At 37.2% G+C, this 15,725-nt stretch overlaps 1 protein-coding gene across 3 annotated transcripts in view; it reads left to right on the top strand.

The window, feature by feature from the left end:
• The window catches only part of LOC136025116 (uncharacterized), a 120,323-nt gene that overhangs the window by 93,563 nt on the left and 11,035 nt on the right, over positions 1-15,725 (top strand). For all 3 annotated transcript variants that reach the window (XM_065700852.1, XM_065700851.1, XM_065700850.1), the window contains exons 13-14: positions 2,169-2,348; positions 15,025-15,319. In XM_065700852.1, the coding sequence (XP_065556924.1) occupies positions 2,169-2,348; positions 15,025-15,319 (475 nt within the window). The remainder of the gene's footprint in view (positions 1-2,168; positions 2,349-15,024; positions 15,320-15,725) is intronic.

Raw genomic sequence — 15,725 nt, 5'->3', positions numbered from 1 at the left:
TAAGGGGGAACGGTATAGAATACTTCCCGGCTATCTCTTCCGTTCTAAATATTTTGGTACTTGTGTATTATTCAGAACACACTCAATAAGTGAAAACATACACACTTCACGGAGGTAGTTATTCAAATCGATAACTTTCTTCTTAGAAATGCCTAGCTCTCGTTCACACCAGGCCACATTTGTCATTTTGTAAACCCAGCAATAAATGAAACGAACTGCAAAATGGTACTCTATTGTCAGCAAACCACGTATTTACACGCAAATTTACTTTTTTCAAACATGTTTTATTGTTACACTTCCAAAAATGTTCCTTCTCGTAGGAGTATAAAGTCATGTTGTGTCCATTAACGCACTGTTTTGTTGTGGGCAACAACCCCTTATCCTGGAAAAACATAAATGCCTCTTTTTCAGTCTTTGGCAAATCCCAAATCTTCATTTCAAAATTCATGTTCAGACACTATCTTCTATCACTATGCGTAGCAACTAAATTGAGCTCTGTCTTTATGGCTATGAAACCGGATTTTCGCATCGTAGGTTGTTTCACGACAGAACCTAACTTCACTTATTGAGTTCTGAACAATACACAAGTACCAATATTTTTAGCTTGTCCGACGACAACAGACGCATAAAGGCATTGATTTTGGTTTTTGCATGTCCCCCCGATATAGCAACATAATCTGTGTTTGCTATTTTTATTGGGCTTTCTAAATTAAGCTTTGTTATGCAAATTCTATTTCAACTTGTCTAAGAAAACGGTAGATACAAGTTTAATAATTTTAACATGGACTTATAGAGGATTTTGAAAGGAACAACTTGACTTTTAAGTTTTTTTCCTAATTAGTTTAAAAAAGACATCTACATCAGTTTATTTGTTTCCATTAAAACTTGTTACCATCAGTTCTGTATTGGAACTCCTAAACTGTTGCATATTTAGTTTCAATAGGCGGGCATAAATACCGGTCTCCATGCAGTAAAACGGTCGGCGTTTCAAGTTGTCTTGGCTCACGCCATAAGTGAATTTTTAATATTTTATGCAAATAGGAGCGCTCCGTCAAATTAAGTCGCGCGGTCAAAGATTTTGAAGGACGAGAAAGGCAATTAAAGAAGAGCTTAGTCTAGTTAGTTCATAAAAGTACTTTTCAAAAGATGGTAAAGAAGAGTAATAAAAGAGGACTTGGCTTGGTCACTGTGCAAAAGCATAGAGAAAAGCAAAAATACAAAAAGCTTGGAAGACCACGACTTCCAAAACATTTACTCGACTTGAACGAAACGTCTCTTCAAGAAGAGACCGTAGCACACCTCCCAAGAAAGAAAGTTATAACTGCTGGTCGTAACTTTGAATCGAAAACTAAGCGTTTTTCTGCTAATTGAAAGCACTTCTCACTTTTTTTGTACAGCTTATCATCTGGGAACTTGGGATATATTGAAGGTCTCTATGGTATGAGAGTTCCTACAACAAAACTGAATTGTAAGCAAAAACAAATAATTAGTTGTTTCTTATTTTTTTCGTTATAAGAACACTGATAACAAAAATTTAAAGGCATTTTTCTTTGTGCAGATAAGGCTACAATATTAGCCATTTTATGTATTGTAAGCCTTTTAAGGGCTAAATTTGTTGTTATATGCAATTTTAGGACACATATAATTACAAGTTATTGGTGGCTATGAGCTCTGGAACACTCCCTAATATTTTTTCGCGTACTTAGCTCGCACTAAGTACGTAAATGACACACTTGAGGTCAGGCTACTCGATCAATCAATTTAATCCGTACCCATATGCAAGTTTTTCAAATAGCTAATCCATGGGAAGGGTTCAGTATACTTAAAATTTTGTGCTAAATGCTTAGAAGTCTACAGTTTTTCGAAAGATGTAATCTTTTGAAGAACCTTTTCTAACGTGCAAAGGTAGTTGGAAATATTCATGTACTATCTATGATCTTTCAATTGATTTTGCCATGTCTCGGAAAGGGAAGCAAGATTACTTATGCAAGGAGTGTGCCAGTCATCAGTTTTTCCCTCTCTCATGAAAATTATTTTGAGTAATTTAGCACTTTATAAACTAACTGAGCCCCGGTCCCATAAACTTATTATTAATAAACCCAATAGCTAAGGTAAAACATTTTAGTTCTCTAATGACGATGCCGGATATTTTACTTATCTTATTTAAGGGAACCGTGGCCTCAGATGGTGAAACAGGCAGCTACCATTTCGTCAATGACTTCTTGGGTCCTATGCTACATCCAAGCAGCGGACCCGCACCACAATTCCGTGGTGCCATTATATTGGATTCCATCATGAACTATCATACCCAACCAAATACTCAATTGCTAGCCTCTGGCTTCGATAAGGTAAGATTTTCCTTGTATTTGAATTGAAAAAGAATCTTTGACTCCGATGAATTTGCAGATAAATTTACAGCCTTTATAAAATTAGTTTTGGAGCATGCCATTAAAAGGAACAACATCAGGTGTAGGGGCGTCAATTGGGGGTGGGGGGAGTTGAAGCGTAATTTGTTTCTTAGATTTAAATCATCCCATTCCCCAAGATTTTAACCCCTCTCAAAAATTTTTGGCATTTTCATTGAAAACTTTCTTTTTTTTGGTATTAGGCCTATCATTGAAAATTGAACAAATTGCTCCCCACTAGGTTTTGAAAATAGGTATACCCCACCCCCCTAAATTTTTGTAATTTGACGTCACCGATTAGGCCCCTTGTATGAACTTAATCTAATAAACTCTGGCTTTTTCAGTGAGTTCTTCCCTTTTTTCTCCTTGTTTCACCTTAATTTAAGAAGCTCTTGCCTTTTTATTGAATGGAACTAATTATTTCCTTTCTCTTTCATTTTCAGGGTCAAGGTTTAGTTGCCAAGCCCCAGTCTAAAATCAGACTGTTTATGGGCGGTAGTTAGTGGTTTTAGCCTATTTCAACTGTTTCAACTTCTGCGCGGAATTTGTTAGTATAAGAAAATCTGCACTATTTAAAAAAGGGGGTAGATCCACCTCCAAAAAGGGGTAATTTTTGAAAAATTAGTCAATTCAATCCAGCATTTCCATGCACCCTAACCCGAGATTTCAAACGTTTAATGTCCGAACACTCAAAATGTAGTTTATCTCCCCTGAAGGACAGTTACGGATGTGGCCTCATTTCTTTGCTCCTATTTTGTTTCGTCTTTTTTTTCATTTCACCAGAAGAGAATGTATGAAACCAGTGGCAGTAAAATATCAGAAGAACGATCATTCAGACGAAGATTTGAAGTTCAGCCGTCTTTTTTAAACAAAAGAAAAGAATGCACCATAGCAAATTGCCATTTTGTGCCGCAAAATAAAAATGTTGGCTCGACAGGGAGCCAATGTGCTGCTGAACGAAAGTCCTTAAATATACAATCGGCTTAGAACTATTAAGAAGTTATTAACATACCCTCTTTGTTTCAAAGCCTCGTGCTGGTGCTTCTGTCCTTAAAAATGCATGCAGTTCACACGAAATGAGTCATTATCATTGACGTTTATGTTGTTCAATATAAAATGTGTTGTAAAATTAAATTAAGAAGATATTAAAACAAAATAAAATTGTCTTGTGCATGAGGTGTCCTTTTGACCTCACAGTCATGGTGTCAGAGTTTAATAAATAGCCTACTTTCTTGAAATGTTTTGAGACTACAATAAATGTATAAAGTTGGCAATTGCAAGCGTTTATTTACTGATTGAAATAATTTGAATGCAAAGGTTTAAAAACTTCTTAAGTTTTAATTGAATTTCAAATTGAATTTTAAATTGAATGTAAAGGTTTACAAACTTTACGCTAAAGTTTTTTAGTACTTTTAAAAAAAGCTTCTTATTCTTCTAATTAAATAAACTTCGTTTTTCAGGAGTTATTCTTAAAGAATTAGGACAGAATTCAAACTTTACAGTAAAGAGCGAGGTGTTGAAGAGGAGTAACCCCCCTAACATACGCAATAATTTTTGTTCGTATTAAGTTTTAATGTTGCTCCTTACTTTCAATTGAAAAAACTTTCTAAATAACGCCAGGAAGTCCGACTCCATCTCTATGAAAAAATCACTCCTCCCCACGAGCCGTTAACATCTCCACGCGCAAAACTGAGTCGGTAAAGAGAAAGTAAGACATGAGAAGAATTTCTAACAGGAATTCTAGCAAATTCCCCCGGTGTATAATTTCCCCTGAAAACTTTCCTCCCAATGGAAATTTCTCTCCGTAAAAATCCCTCCTGCAGAAATCCCCCCCAGAAAAATGTATTCATACTTCCCAATAACAAATACTACACGTAAACAATGGGCAAATTTTATAACTTAGAGACCTTTCCCCAGGGGCTTTGGGGGGGGGGGTCATGATATCTCCATAGGCAGAGTTTTTTGGCCTTTCAACTATACTGAACAAAATAGCTGTCTCAAAATTTCAATCAGACGATTTTTAGAAAAAAGGGGTGTGGAAGGGGTCTAGTTGCCCTCCAATCTTTTTGTTCACATAAAAGGGGCACTAGAACTGTTAACTTCCGTTCGAATAAGCCTTCTTTCTATATACTAGGACCAATAGGTCGTTAAGATCAGCCCTGGAAAAAAACAAACAATAAAAACAAATAAACACGCATCAGCGATCTTTTTTATGGCAAAAAATACAAAATTTCACGTTTTTGCAGATAAGAGCTTGAAACCTCTATAGTAGGGTTCTCTGATACACTGAATCTGAAGGTGTCATTTTCATTAGGATTCTATGACTTTTAGGGATGTGTTTAACCTTTTTTTCGAAATCAGGCACATTTTCTCAGGCTCGTAGCCTTTGATAGGTAAGACCAACCTTAATGAAACTTATACATTTGAATTCAACAGCATAAGCCGATTCTTTTGATATATCTAATATCACAATTAATTTTTTAGAATTTCGGCTACTATTGATCCGGGTCGCTCTTTACTTACAGTTTGTTTAAAACATTTGCAGCTTTTATCGAAAGAAAGATTGTAGACTTGGGCTGTGGAATTTGCCGAGACATGTGTATTGAATTGCGGGTTTAAAAATTTAAAGTTCCACCGTTTAGAATATGACAACCCAGAATTATAAACCGGTTTTTATCAACTTCTTCCTTCTACTGATAATTCGAGTCCCGTTACAGGAGTCTGGTTAGTCAATCAGGGTTGTCAGCTGGACGTATTTTATGTCCAAAGGACATATTCCTGTTAGCCAGGACACAATGACATAATATGGCAGATAAAAGACATATTTTAGGAATTTGGGACATAAAAGGGACATATTTTGCAAATATATGACATAAAACAGAATAATTCCCTGCTGTCTACGTATTTTTGTGAAAAAAAAAAACGTCATTTTTCACCAAAGTAGTGTCAAAATTATCTAGCGCTAAACTTACTTAACTACTTACTTTCTTCTATTTTTTTTTACATTCTATACTATATTTCGGAGTTGCTTCTCTTTCCTTGAGACAACTATCTGTAAATTCTTTTGAAATTCTTTACAAGTTTGTATTCTTTCATCTATAAACGATTTTATTTCTCCTTTTACGCTGACAATCGCTTCCCGCTTCCAAGTCAGACAAAAACATATATTTATTTATCAAGTATTATTGACTGAAAATGAAAAGTTAACAACAGGAAAATTTTGGATTCTCGATGGTCTGTGGTCATTTTTAATATCTATAGATTTATCGAAAGAATTAGCATATCGTGCTGATTCTAAATATGTAATATTGATTAAGTTTAATTATTACCCATGAAAGGCTACAAGACTGAGATTTTTTTTCAGTTTTTTGAAATGTGAAAAACACTCCATAAAAGTCAAAGAAATCACACCATCAGATTTGGCATATAAGAGAATCCTAATGTAGAGGTTCCAAGCTCCTATTTATAAAAATGTGAAATTTTTTAATTTTGCCAGAAGAAGGATCACGGATTCGTGTTTATTTGTTATTTTTGCTTTTTTCAGGGGTGATCTTATCGAACCAATGGTACTAGAATATCGCGAGTGGGGCCCGTTCAAGCGAAAATGAAAAGATCGAATACCCTTTTTAAGTGATCAAAAAATTAGATGATAACTAGCCCCCATCCCACGCCCTTTTTTCCTGAAAGTAGCCTGATCAAAATTTTGAGATTTCCATTTTGTTCAGTGTAGTTGAAAGTTTCTAGGGGTGACCTTCTCAGGGGGAATTTTACAGGGTGGGATTTTATCAAAACTCGTGTACAAAGTTCGTGTTGTTTGTCTTGCTTTCTCGTTGTTGATCCCATTGTACATGTGGAGACTCGTTGAGGGAATTATCAGGGGGAAGTTTTCAGCGGAGTTGGAATTCTCTGGGGGATCTTTACGGAGGGATTTCCCAAGGGAGAAATTTTCCATAGGAGAGTTATCACCAAGAGAAAGTTTCTATGGAAAAATTTTTGCGGGAGAAACTTTCCAATGGGGTATATTTTCCACACAGGGATATTCCTCAATGAACTTAAAAAGGATAAGAAATTAAATGAAAACAAAAGGGTATTTTTCAAGCAGAATCGTAAAGAAAAACTTTTCAGGGAAGAATTTGAAGAGGGGATGGAATCGCCCGGGGGGGGGGTAATTTCCGAGCGGAAGAAGTTTACATGGAAGGAACTTTGTAAAGAGGAATTTTTTCTACTGTAAGTAAGTAAAAGTTCTTAAAAAAATTTAGTGTGAAGACAGGACTAAGGAGGAAGGAGCAGCCTTCTCATATACGGAAAAATGGATTATTCTTTGCGGTTGATTGTGTATGTCTATGTTGTGTGTCCTATCTAATTGGATGGATGAGTAGGGTTAAGGCCTCGTTCAAGTATTGATCTATAACAATTGCTAAAGTAGGAAAACAGTCTTCCTTTCTCCTTCTGTCATTCTTTTTTGTTTATTTGGATATTATATATATATATATATATATATATATATATATATATATATATATATATATATATATATATATATATATATATATATATATATATATATATATATATATATATATATATTATTTAATATTTAGTGTTTGTTATTATTTTTTATAATTCATATTTTTATGTTTGGTTTTATGGTGTGCGTTTGTTTCAATGTTTGTGCTGTTGCATTGGTGATTTCTACTTTCACTATATAAGGTTTTTATAGAAGGGGTGGTCATATAAACTTTGGAGTGAGCTCATTAGATTGAAAATCAGAAGCTCTAGTGCAATTTTGAGATTTGGAAGTGGCTAGAAGGCAGCTAACCACCCCCCTCCACCCACGCTCTCTTTTCCCTAGATGCATCCAACAGAAATTTTGAGATAGTCATTATAAAAAAATGGTCTAAAGAACATGTAATAATGCCTTCAGGGTTGGTACCTCACCAGAGCCCTGGGACAAAGGTTGTAAGTTATGCCCAGGAGGTGTTTAAGGTTCTTATGGAATGGGTAGTCGTGTAAACTTCAGATGGGGCTCATTTGATTGAAAATTCGAAGCTATATTGCCCTTTATAAGAGTCAAAAGCGATTTGAGGGCGACCCCCCAACCTTGCCACGACTATTATTTCCGATAACCAGCATCTGACCAAAATTTTTAAGACATCTATTATGTTCGTATCTAACCAAGGCACTTTGTATAAAAGGATTTGTCGTAAAATCTTCAAAAATGAGCTCGTTCAGTTGAAAATTGACAGATCTTGTGCTCTTTTCAAAAGTCAAAAGTGATGGAAGGGCAACTCAGCTTATCTAGCGCTCTGCAACGTCGCTTGAATCCTGGATTGTAACTTATGACAGGCACAAGAAGTGCTCTGATTGGCAAAAAGCTACCAAAAGAAGTGAAAATGCTGACCATACCTGTCAAGAGGAACTCTTGTAGGAAAATGAGTCTTAAGCTCCCACAAGTAGTTTCTTACTGTTTAAATGTTTTATGACTTTTGTGCTTTCACACTAGTTCATTCTGTATGGATGTACTAAATGTTTGCATTCGTTTTCATTATATTTCATGTTAACAGACTACTTTGAAAGAGGTTTACAAGTAAAACAAGAGCTAAAAGCTCATATGGCACTTGTGACGAGGCGAGAAGAGCTAAGAGCCAAGAGATCATATGGTATGAGCTCTAACAAAATTCTATGAATCAATAGATTGATTTAAAAAGGAAAATAAGAGGCTTAATGCCGGTCAAGATTTAAAATAAGAGCTCTGAGTCACAACGTCCTTCTAAATATCAAAATTCATTAAGATCCGATCACCCACTCGTAAGTTATAAATACCTAATTTGTTCTAATTTTTCCTCTCCCTTTTGCCCCCCAGATGGTCGAATCTGGGAAAACGACTTTATCAAGTCCAATTGTGCAGCTCCCTGACACGCCTACCAATTTTCATCGCCCTAGCACGTCCAGAAGCACCGAACTCGCCAAATCACTGAACCCCTCCCCCCAACTCCCTCAAAGAGAGCGAATCCAGTACGATTCTGTCAATCATGTATCAAGGACATTTGTTTATTCTATCCACCAAGCTTCATCCCGATTCCTCTACTCCAAGTGTTTTTTCCAAGATTTCCCCCTCCAAATCTCCACAATGTCAAAAGATCTGGTCGGGATTTGAAATAAGAGCTCTGAGACATGAATTCCTTCTAAAAATCAAATTTCATTACGATCCGATCATCTATTCGTAAGATATAAATACTCCAATTTTCATGTTTTCCAAGAATTCCGGTTCCCCCCTCCAACTCCCCCGAATGTCACAGGATCTGGTCGGAATTTGAAATTAGAACTTTAAAGCACAAGATCCTTCTAAATATCAAATTTCATTAAGATCTGGTCACCCTTTCGTAAGTTACAAATACCTCAATTTTCAAAATTACCCCCCCCCCAATTCCACCAAAGAGAGCAGATCCGGTCCAGTTATGTCAGTCACGTATCTTAGACAGGTTTCTATTCTTCCCATCCAGTTTCATCCTGATCTCACCGCTTTAAGTATTTTCTAAGATTTCCGATCCCCCCAACTGCCCCCCCCCAATTACGCTTGATCCGGTTGAGATTTAAAATAAGATATCGGAGTTACGAGGTCCTTCTAAATATGAAGTTTCATGAAGATCCGATCACTCCTTCGTAAGTTCAAAATACGTCATTTTTTTTATTTTTCAGAATTACCCCCCCCCCGCAATTGAGCAGATCCGTTCCAATTATGTAAATCATGTATGCAAGACTTCTGCTTATTTTTCCAACCAAGTTTCATCCCAATCCCTCCAATCTAAGCGTTTCCCATCATTTTAGGTTTCCCCACCCCAAACTTCCCCCAATGTCACCAGATCCGGTCAGGATTTAAAACAAGAGCTTTGAGACACGATATCCTTCTAAAAAACAAATTTCATGGAGATCCAATCACCCGTTCGTAAGTTAAAAATACCTCATTTTTTCTAACTTTTCAGAATTCACCCCCCCCCCCCAACTACCCCAAAGAGAGGGGATCTGTTCTGGTTATGTCAATCATGTATCTAGGACTCGTGTTTTTTTTCCACCAAGTTTCATCCCGATCCCTCCACTCTAAGTGTTTTCCAATTTTTAGGTTTCTCCCTCCCAACTCCTCCCCCCAATGTCACCAGATCCGGTCGGGTTTAAAATAAGAGTTCTGAGCCACGATATCCTTCTAAATGTCCAATTTCATTGAGATCCGATCACCCGTTCGTAAATTAAAAATACCTCATTTTTTTATTTTTTCAGAAATACCCCCCCCCCCCCAACTACCCAAAAGAGAGCGGATCCGTTCCGTTTATGTCAATCATCTATCTGGGACTTGTGTTTATTTTTCCCACCATGTTTCATCCCGATCCCTCCACTCTAAGTGTTTTCCAAGTTTTAGGTTTCCCCCTCCTAAATCCCCGCCCCCATCACCAGATCCGGTCGGGATTTAAAATAAGAGCTCTAAGACACGATATCCTTCTAAACATCAAATTTCATTGAGATCCGATCACCCGTTCGTAAGTTGAAAATACCTCATTTTTCTAATTTTTAAGAATTACTCCCCCCCCCCACCAACTACCCCAAAGAGAGCAAATCAGTTTCGATTATGTCAATCATGTATCTGGGACTTGCGCTTATTTTTCCCATCAAGTTTCATCCCGATCCCTCTACTGTAAGTGTTTTCCAAGATTTTAGGTTTCCCCCCTCCAACTCCCCCCAATGTCATCAGACCCAGTCGGGATTTAAAATAAGAGCTCTGAGACACAATATCATTCCAAACATCAAATTTCATTAAGATCCAATCACCCGCTCATAAGTTAAAAATACTTCATTTTTTCTATTTTTTCCGAATTAACCGGCCCGTACTCCCCCCCCCCAGATGGTCAAATCGGGAAAACGACTATTTCTAATTTAATCTGGCCCGGTCCCTGATATGCTTGCCAAATTTCATCGCCCTAGCTTACCTGGAAGTGCCTAAATTAGCAAAACCGGGACTTCAGGTTTCCCCCCTCCAACTCCCCTCAATGTCATCAGATCCGGTCGGGATTTAAAATAAGAGCTTTGAGACACAATATCATTCCAAATATCAAATTTCATTAAGATCCAATCACCCGCTGATAAGTTAAAAATACTTCATTTTTCCTATTTTTTGCGAATTAACCGGGCCCCCACTCCCCCCCCAGATGGTCAAATCGGGAAAACGACTATTTCTAATTTAATCTGGTCCGGTCCCTGATACGCTTGCCAAATTTCATCGTCCTAGCTTACCTGGAAGTGCCTAAAGTAGCAAAACCGGGACCGACAGACCGACAGACAGACCGACAGACCGACAGACAGACCGACAGACCGACAGAATTGGCGACTGCTATATGTCACTTGGTTAATACCAAGTGCCATAAAAAAAAACAGTTTCTGATATTTCACGATGGACATATTATAGACAAAATATGGACATAATTTGGCTGAAAATTACACTTTTGTGATGCTCCAAGGGACATGTTTGTTGACCAAAAAGTTGGCAGCCCTGTTAGTAGCACAGTATAAATATTATACAGTACGGAAAATGCCTATCATCTCCATTACAGATTTTTGGACAGATCGGTCTTGCAGGTTTTTTTATGACTCCGCCATCGCGCGTGCGCTTTGGCAAATTGAGAAGTGGCAAATGAAGCTATTAAGATTTACGCAAGGGAAACTTTCCTTTGCACGTGCTGTGCTGTGTCCCATTTCTGAACCAAACTTCCCATACTGTACAATATTTATTCTGTGATCAGTAGAAACTACCTTAAATTACCAAGGACATAATAATCATTTTTTGCTCTTTAGACTCATCTTAATCTTAGGTCTATTCATACATGAAATTTGCGCTTTCTAAGATTTTTCGTTTGATTATTGCAAAATTACTTACAGTTTATAACTTATCGGGTAGTAAGCGTCAATCAACAAGAATAATGGTAAATAGCGAAAATTTAATATATAAAATTTGAATGTTATAATTTTGGCCACATCAGGATTCCTTTAACAATTTTCTAAATTCTAACATCCATGCATATATGTTTTCCTAGTTCAAAATTTATTTCACAACCTTCCTATAGTTTTTAGTTCGATCTGCCGTTTGTGGTTCGATCAGTTCTTCTATATCGACTGGTGACTTTCAAGGAAATGCTATTTAAATGGATCCATTAATAGGCTGATTAAAAAAATCTAAAAAAAAAGTAAAAAAGGAAAGCAAGCCACGTACACAGGATTTTTTTTAGGGGGGAGGGAAACTTTCGAAAGAGCAGATATAAAGTAGCACTTTTTTTTATTTGGTAATGCAAAAGTACGTATATCGGAAAATACAGATTAACCTTAATCTGTAGTATTGTAGCGGATGGGGGGGGGGAGAAGACCGAAGCCTCAAAAGTACGTTTTAGGCTCAGGTTATGTTCATAGCGATTTAGAACCAGCGATTAATCTATTATATACCACTGAAAGGGAAATTTTAGGGTTAACAGTGCAATATGGGTGTTGTGGGGGTAGTTCTTCTATTGCAAAAACGAAAATTTCAATGAAAAATGATAGTTTCCAAAATTGATCCATTAAAGGCTTTACTTTATCCTGAAAAAGGGGGATAAACGTCCTAATATCAAGGATAATTCTATTTTGCTGTGGAAAGCAAACTCTCTTTACAAAAAAAAAAAAAAACTAGACCTACGTTGCCTGGGCAACGTGAAGTGTTGCGGCAACCTTTGTTCGGCTTTGCCGATTAAAGTGTTGCGAGAGCAACACTTTGGTTTTGTTTCTTCGCTATCGGTTAAATGCTGAAGTTGTCAAAACTATCAAAGCTTTCAAAACGGCATATTCAAAGAAGAACACAATCAGTAATCACATGATCAAATTCTTCAGCGTTGAAAAAACAACAGCAAAAGAATATCGGAAAAAGGGACTAAATTGAGTTTGCAGCCAGTTGAACTTTATCCTTTTCAATCGTAGACATCGTGACGGATGGAAACTTGGAACATTATCTTATATAATCTAGTTGGTATTATAAAGCTATCCGTAACTTTTCAGGATCAAATACCATAGATGTGCACCAATTTGCACAAATTTGTAGCCCCTCATGAACCTCCTCTAGCAACCCATTCTTGCTTACAAGTCCCTCTTCCGTGAGAGACAAAGAATAACACAATCAGTAATCAGATGATCAAAGGCTATTACTCAGGGTTGAAAAAAAAAAAAAAATATTGGAAGAAGGGACTAAATTGACTTTGCAGCCACTTGAACTTTATCCCTTGCACACCATAGGCTCTGGCTCGAGGACAAGCAAAAACCATCCTTTTTGCCCCCAGGCAAGAGTCGTACGGAGCTTTCCAAAATATAACGTCATATTCATCAATCCGGCCCGAGGTCCACACTAACAGCCGATTATTACTTACTAGGCCCCTAAATGTCACTTTGCAGCCGGTTGAACTTTATCCTTTTCAATCGTAGACATCGTGACGGATGGAAACTTGGAACATTATCTTATGTAATCTAGTTGGTATTATAAAGCTATCTGTAACTTTTCAGGATCAAAATACCATCAGGGACCCATAAATTTCCTGTAATGACTCGCCATCCAGGATCGCTTATTATTGGATGGCGAGTCATTACAGGAAATTTATGGGTCCCTGATTCCATAGATGTGTACCAATTTGCACAAATTTGTAGCCCCTCGTGAGCCTCCTCTAGCAACCGATTCTTACTTACAAGTCCCTCTCCCGGGATATACATCCAAGTTCACCGGAAACAAATAATGGGTACACCAACTAGCAAAAGTTCCAAACCCCTTGTCGCTGAAGTCATTGTAGCCTAACAGCCGATTATTACTTACAACTCCCCTACATGTCTTACAATCGGGAACCAAGTTGTTCTTACCATCAATTACACCAGAAACAGATAATAGGTACACCAATCAGCAAAAGTTGCAAACCCCTCATTGCCAAAGATGATTGTAAGCTAATAATCGACTGTTGCTTGGAAGTCCCCTACATATCTCACAATTGGTATCGGCCTATTTTTGGTTCAAGTGTGTACCTTACCACTGAAGTTGTCAACCCCTTGAAACTTTCAAATTGGTGTATGTCATGAAGGAATTTTTGTAACAAAAAATGGATGACATATACTTTGATCAGCTCATCAAGGTCTATCGATTGTCATTGAAAAAAAAATTCTATCTGTCTTAGTTCAAAAGTTGACTTTTTTGCCGGAGGCCAACTTTCTAACACCACCACTTAGAAAGGAGCAAAGGATAAGCTCTAATTTCTTTAGCAATGAGAGAACTTTTAAAGTTTAAGAGGTATATCTGATACCATTTCTCTATTGCAATCCCAAGTAGAAAAAAAAGAATGGTAAAGTCAGCTGAAATCACGAACAGAAATGGCTAGAAACAATAGATGGCAGCACTTTCGGACCCGTGGGAAAATCGCACTTTTTTGTTTCTGTAAATTTTTCTATTTATCACTCAAAGAAGATATATTGGCTGTGGGGCCGGGGAACTACCACATATATTTAACACTTATAGATTTTAGTCCATCTTCAATTTGAAACTGGTGCCTGCCTGCTTGCCTGCTAGAACGGAGCTTTCCACTCGAAAGCAGAAACATGGTTTGATGAAACAAAAGCTTGGCTGCACAACTTCAGATACTCCTCTCTGACATAGGCTATATAACTCCACTTCACTTCGCACACCATAGGCTCTGGCTCGAGGACAAGCAAAAACCATCCTTTTTGGCCCCAGGGTTCTACGGAGCTTTCCAAAATGTAATGTCATATTCATCAATCCGGCCTGAGGTCCACACTTTCCGTAAAAACCGCACAGGTTAGACCCTTACCAGTTTCCAGGAATAAGCTGACATCGGCGGCATAGGAAAAAAAAAACAAAAAAAAAAGGGACAAAACCAAAGTGTTGCTTTCGCAACACAATAATAATAATAATAATAGCCTACAATTGCTAATTACTTCAAAGAGGGTAAAAAGTTAGACAGAAAATGGGTTACTAATTGGGCAGTGACTTGACCGGCTAATTGCACGCTGTAAAATCCCCATAAAAAGGCTTCACACATCTAGATTCTTTATAAATGTCCTACTTTTGCCAGGAATCCCAAGAAAACATGGGAAAATTAAACATTTTACAAAATTCCGGGGGAGGGGGGCCGGGCCCAAAGGTCCCCCCTGCGTACGTGCCAAAAGGAAAGTCATTAATGTTTTAAAGTATCAATTGTTTACAGTTACACAGAATTCATTCTACTCATATTGCTGTGTTTTGAATCTGGACTGTAATCTATCGCATGTTTATGCCTAAGTGCAGAAGTGGATCTAGAGCAAGATCTTGGGGGATGGGGGGCCAATACGACAAAGGCACCAATAGACACAATCTTGGGAAGGGGGCATTGTGACAAGGGCTTTAATAATTGGCCAAATTGACAAATTTATTTTAAGAAAAGAGTGAAAACAGAAAAAAAAACAAAGAAGGAGGGTACCAGAAAAAATCTTGGACTAAGGGGTCCTCCCGGCCCTCTGGATCCGCCAGTGCTTAAATGAGTTAAAGTTTTGAATGTTTTTAAACTTTTTTGTTTTTCAGGTCTTTCCCGAAGCCAATGAGTTCATTAAAAAAAATTCAAACACGGGGAATTACCTTTGTGCAGTATCTAAGCAAACTCCAGCCTCAAGATTTGCCGGAATAGCCGAAGATTTAAACCGAATTTGGTCAAAAGCAGTCAATGTAGATAAGTACCCACTGCTTGATTTGGAAGTTGTCAGAGTGTTTGGAGAGCAGGCCTTAGTGGAATTCTTGAAGCAGGATCATATGCCATTTTGGAATTTTTATCACAATGGCGTTCCGTCTCCTCTCCCTGCTGTTTTGCTATCTGATACTGGTTAGTAATTTTACTTAATCCCATTTTTATGTTCAATAGATAATGGAATGCTAAAACAAATCAGACACAGATGGATCTTGAACGTAAAATAAATTTGTTTAATCAAATTAAGTTGAAAAGCAAAAGTTCGATTAATAATAATAATAATAATAATAATTTATTTCTTACCCACTTACAGAAGGGAAATAGTGGAGTACAAGGAGAAAAACAAAGAACTACAAATAACACAAAGAACACAAAAACAAATAACGCAAATGCAAGAAAAAAAAATAACAATCAAACAGTTCGTGGTAACGAACTGTAGTAAGAAGCGACCCGGCTCAATAGTAACCAAAACTCTAAAAAATGGAATTTTAATACCAATAGCTACATCAAAAGAATCGCATTTTAATGCTGATTTTAAATA

Source organism: Artemia franciscana, chromosome 3 (assembly GCF_032884065.1).
Source record: "Artemia franciscana chromosome 3, ASM3288406v1, whole genome shotgun sequence".
NCBI lineage: Eukaryota > Metazoa > Arthropoda > Branchiopoda > Anostraca > Artemiidae > Artemia > Artemia franciscana.
The sequence above is the reverse complement of the archived record's forward strand: the minus strand, read 5'-3'. Positions and strand labels throughout refer to the sequence as shown.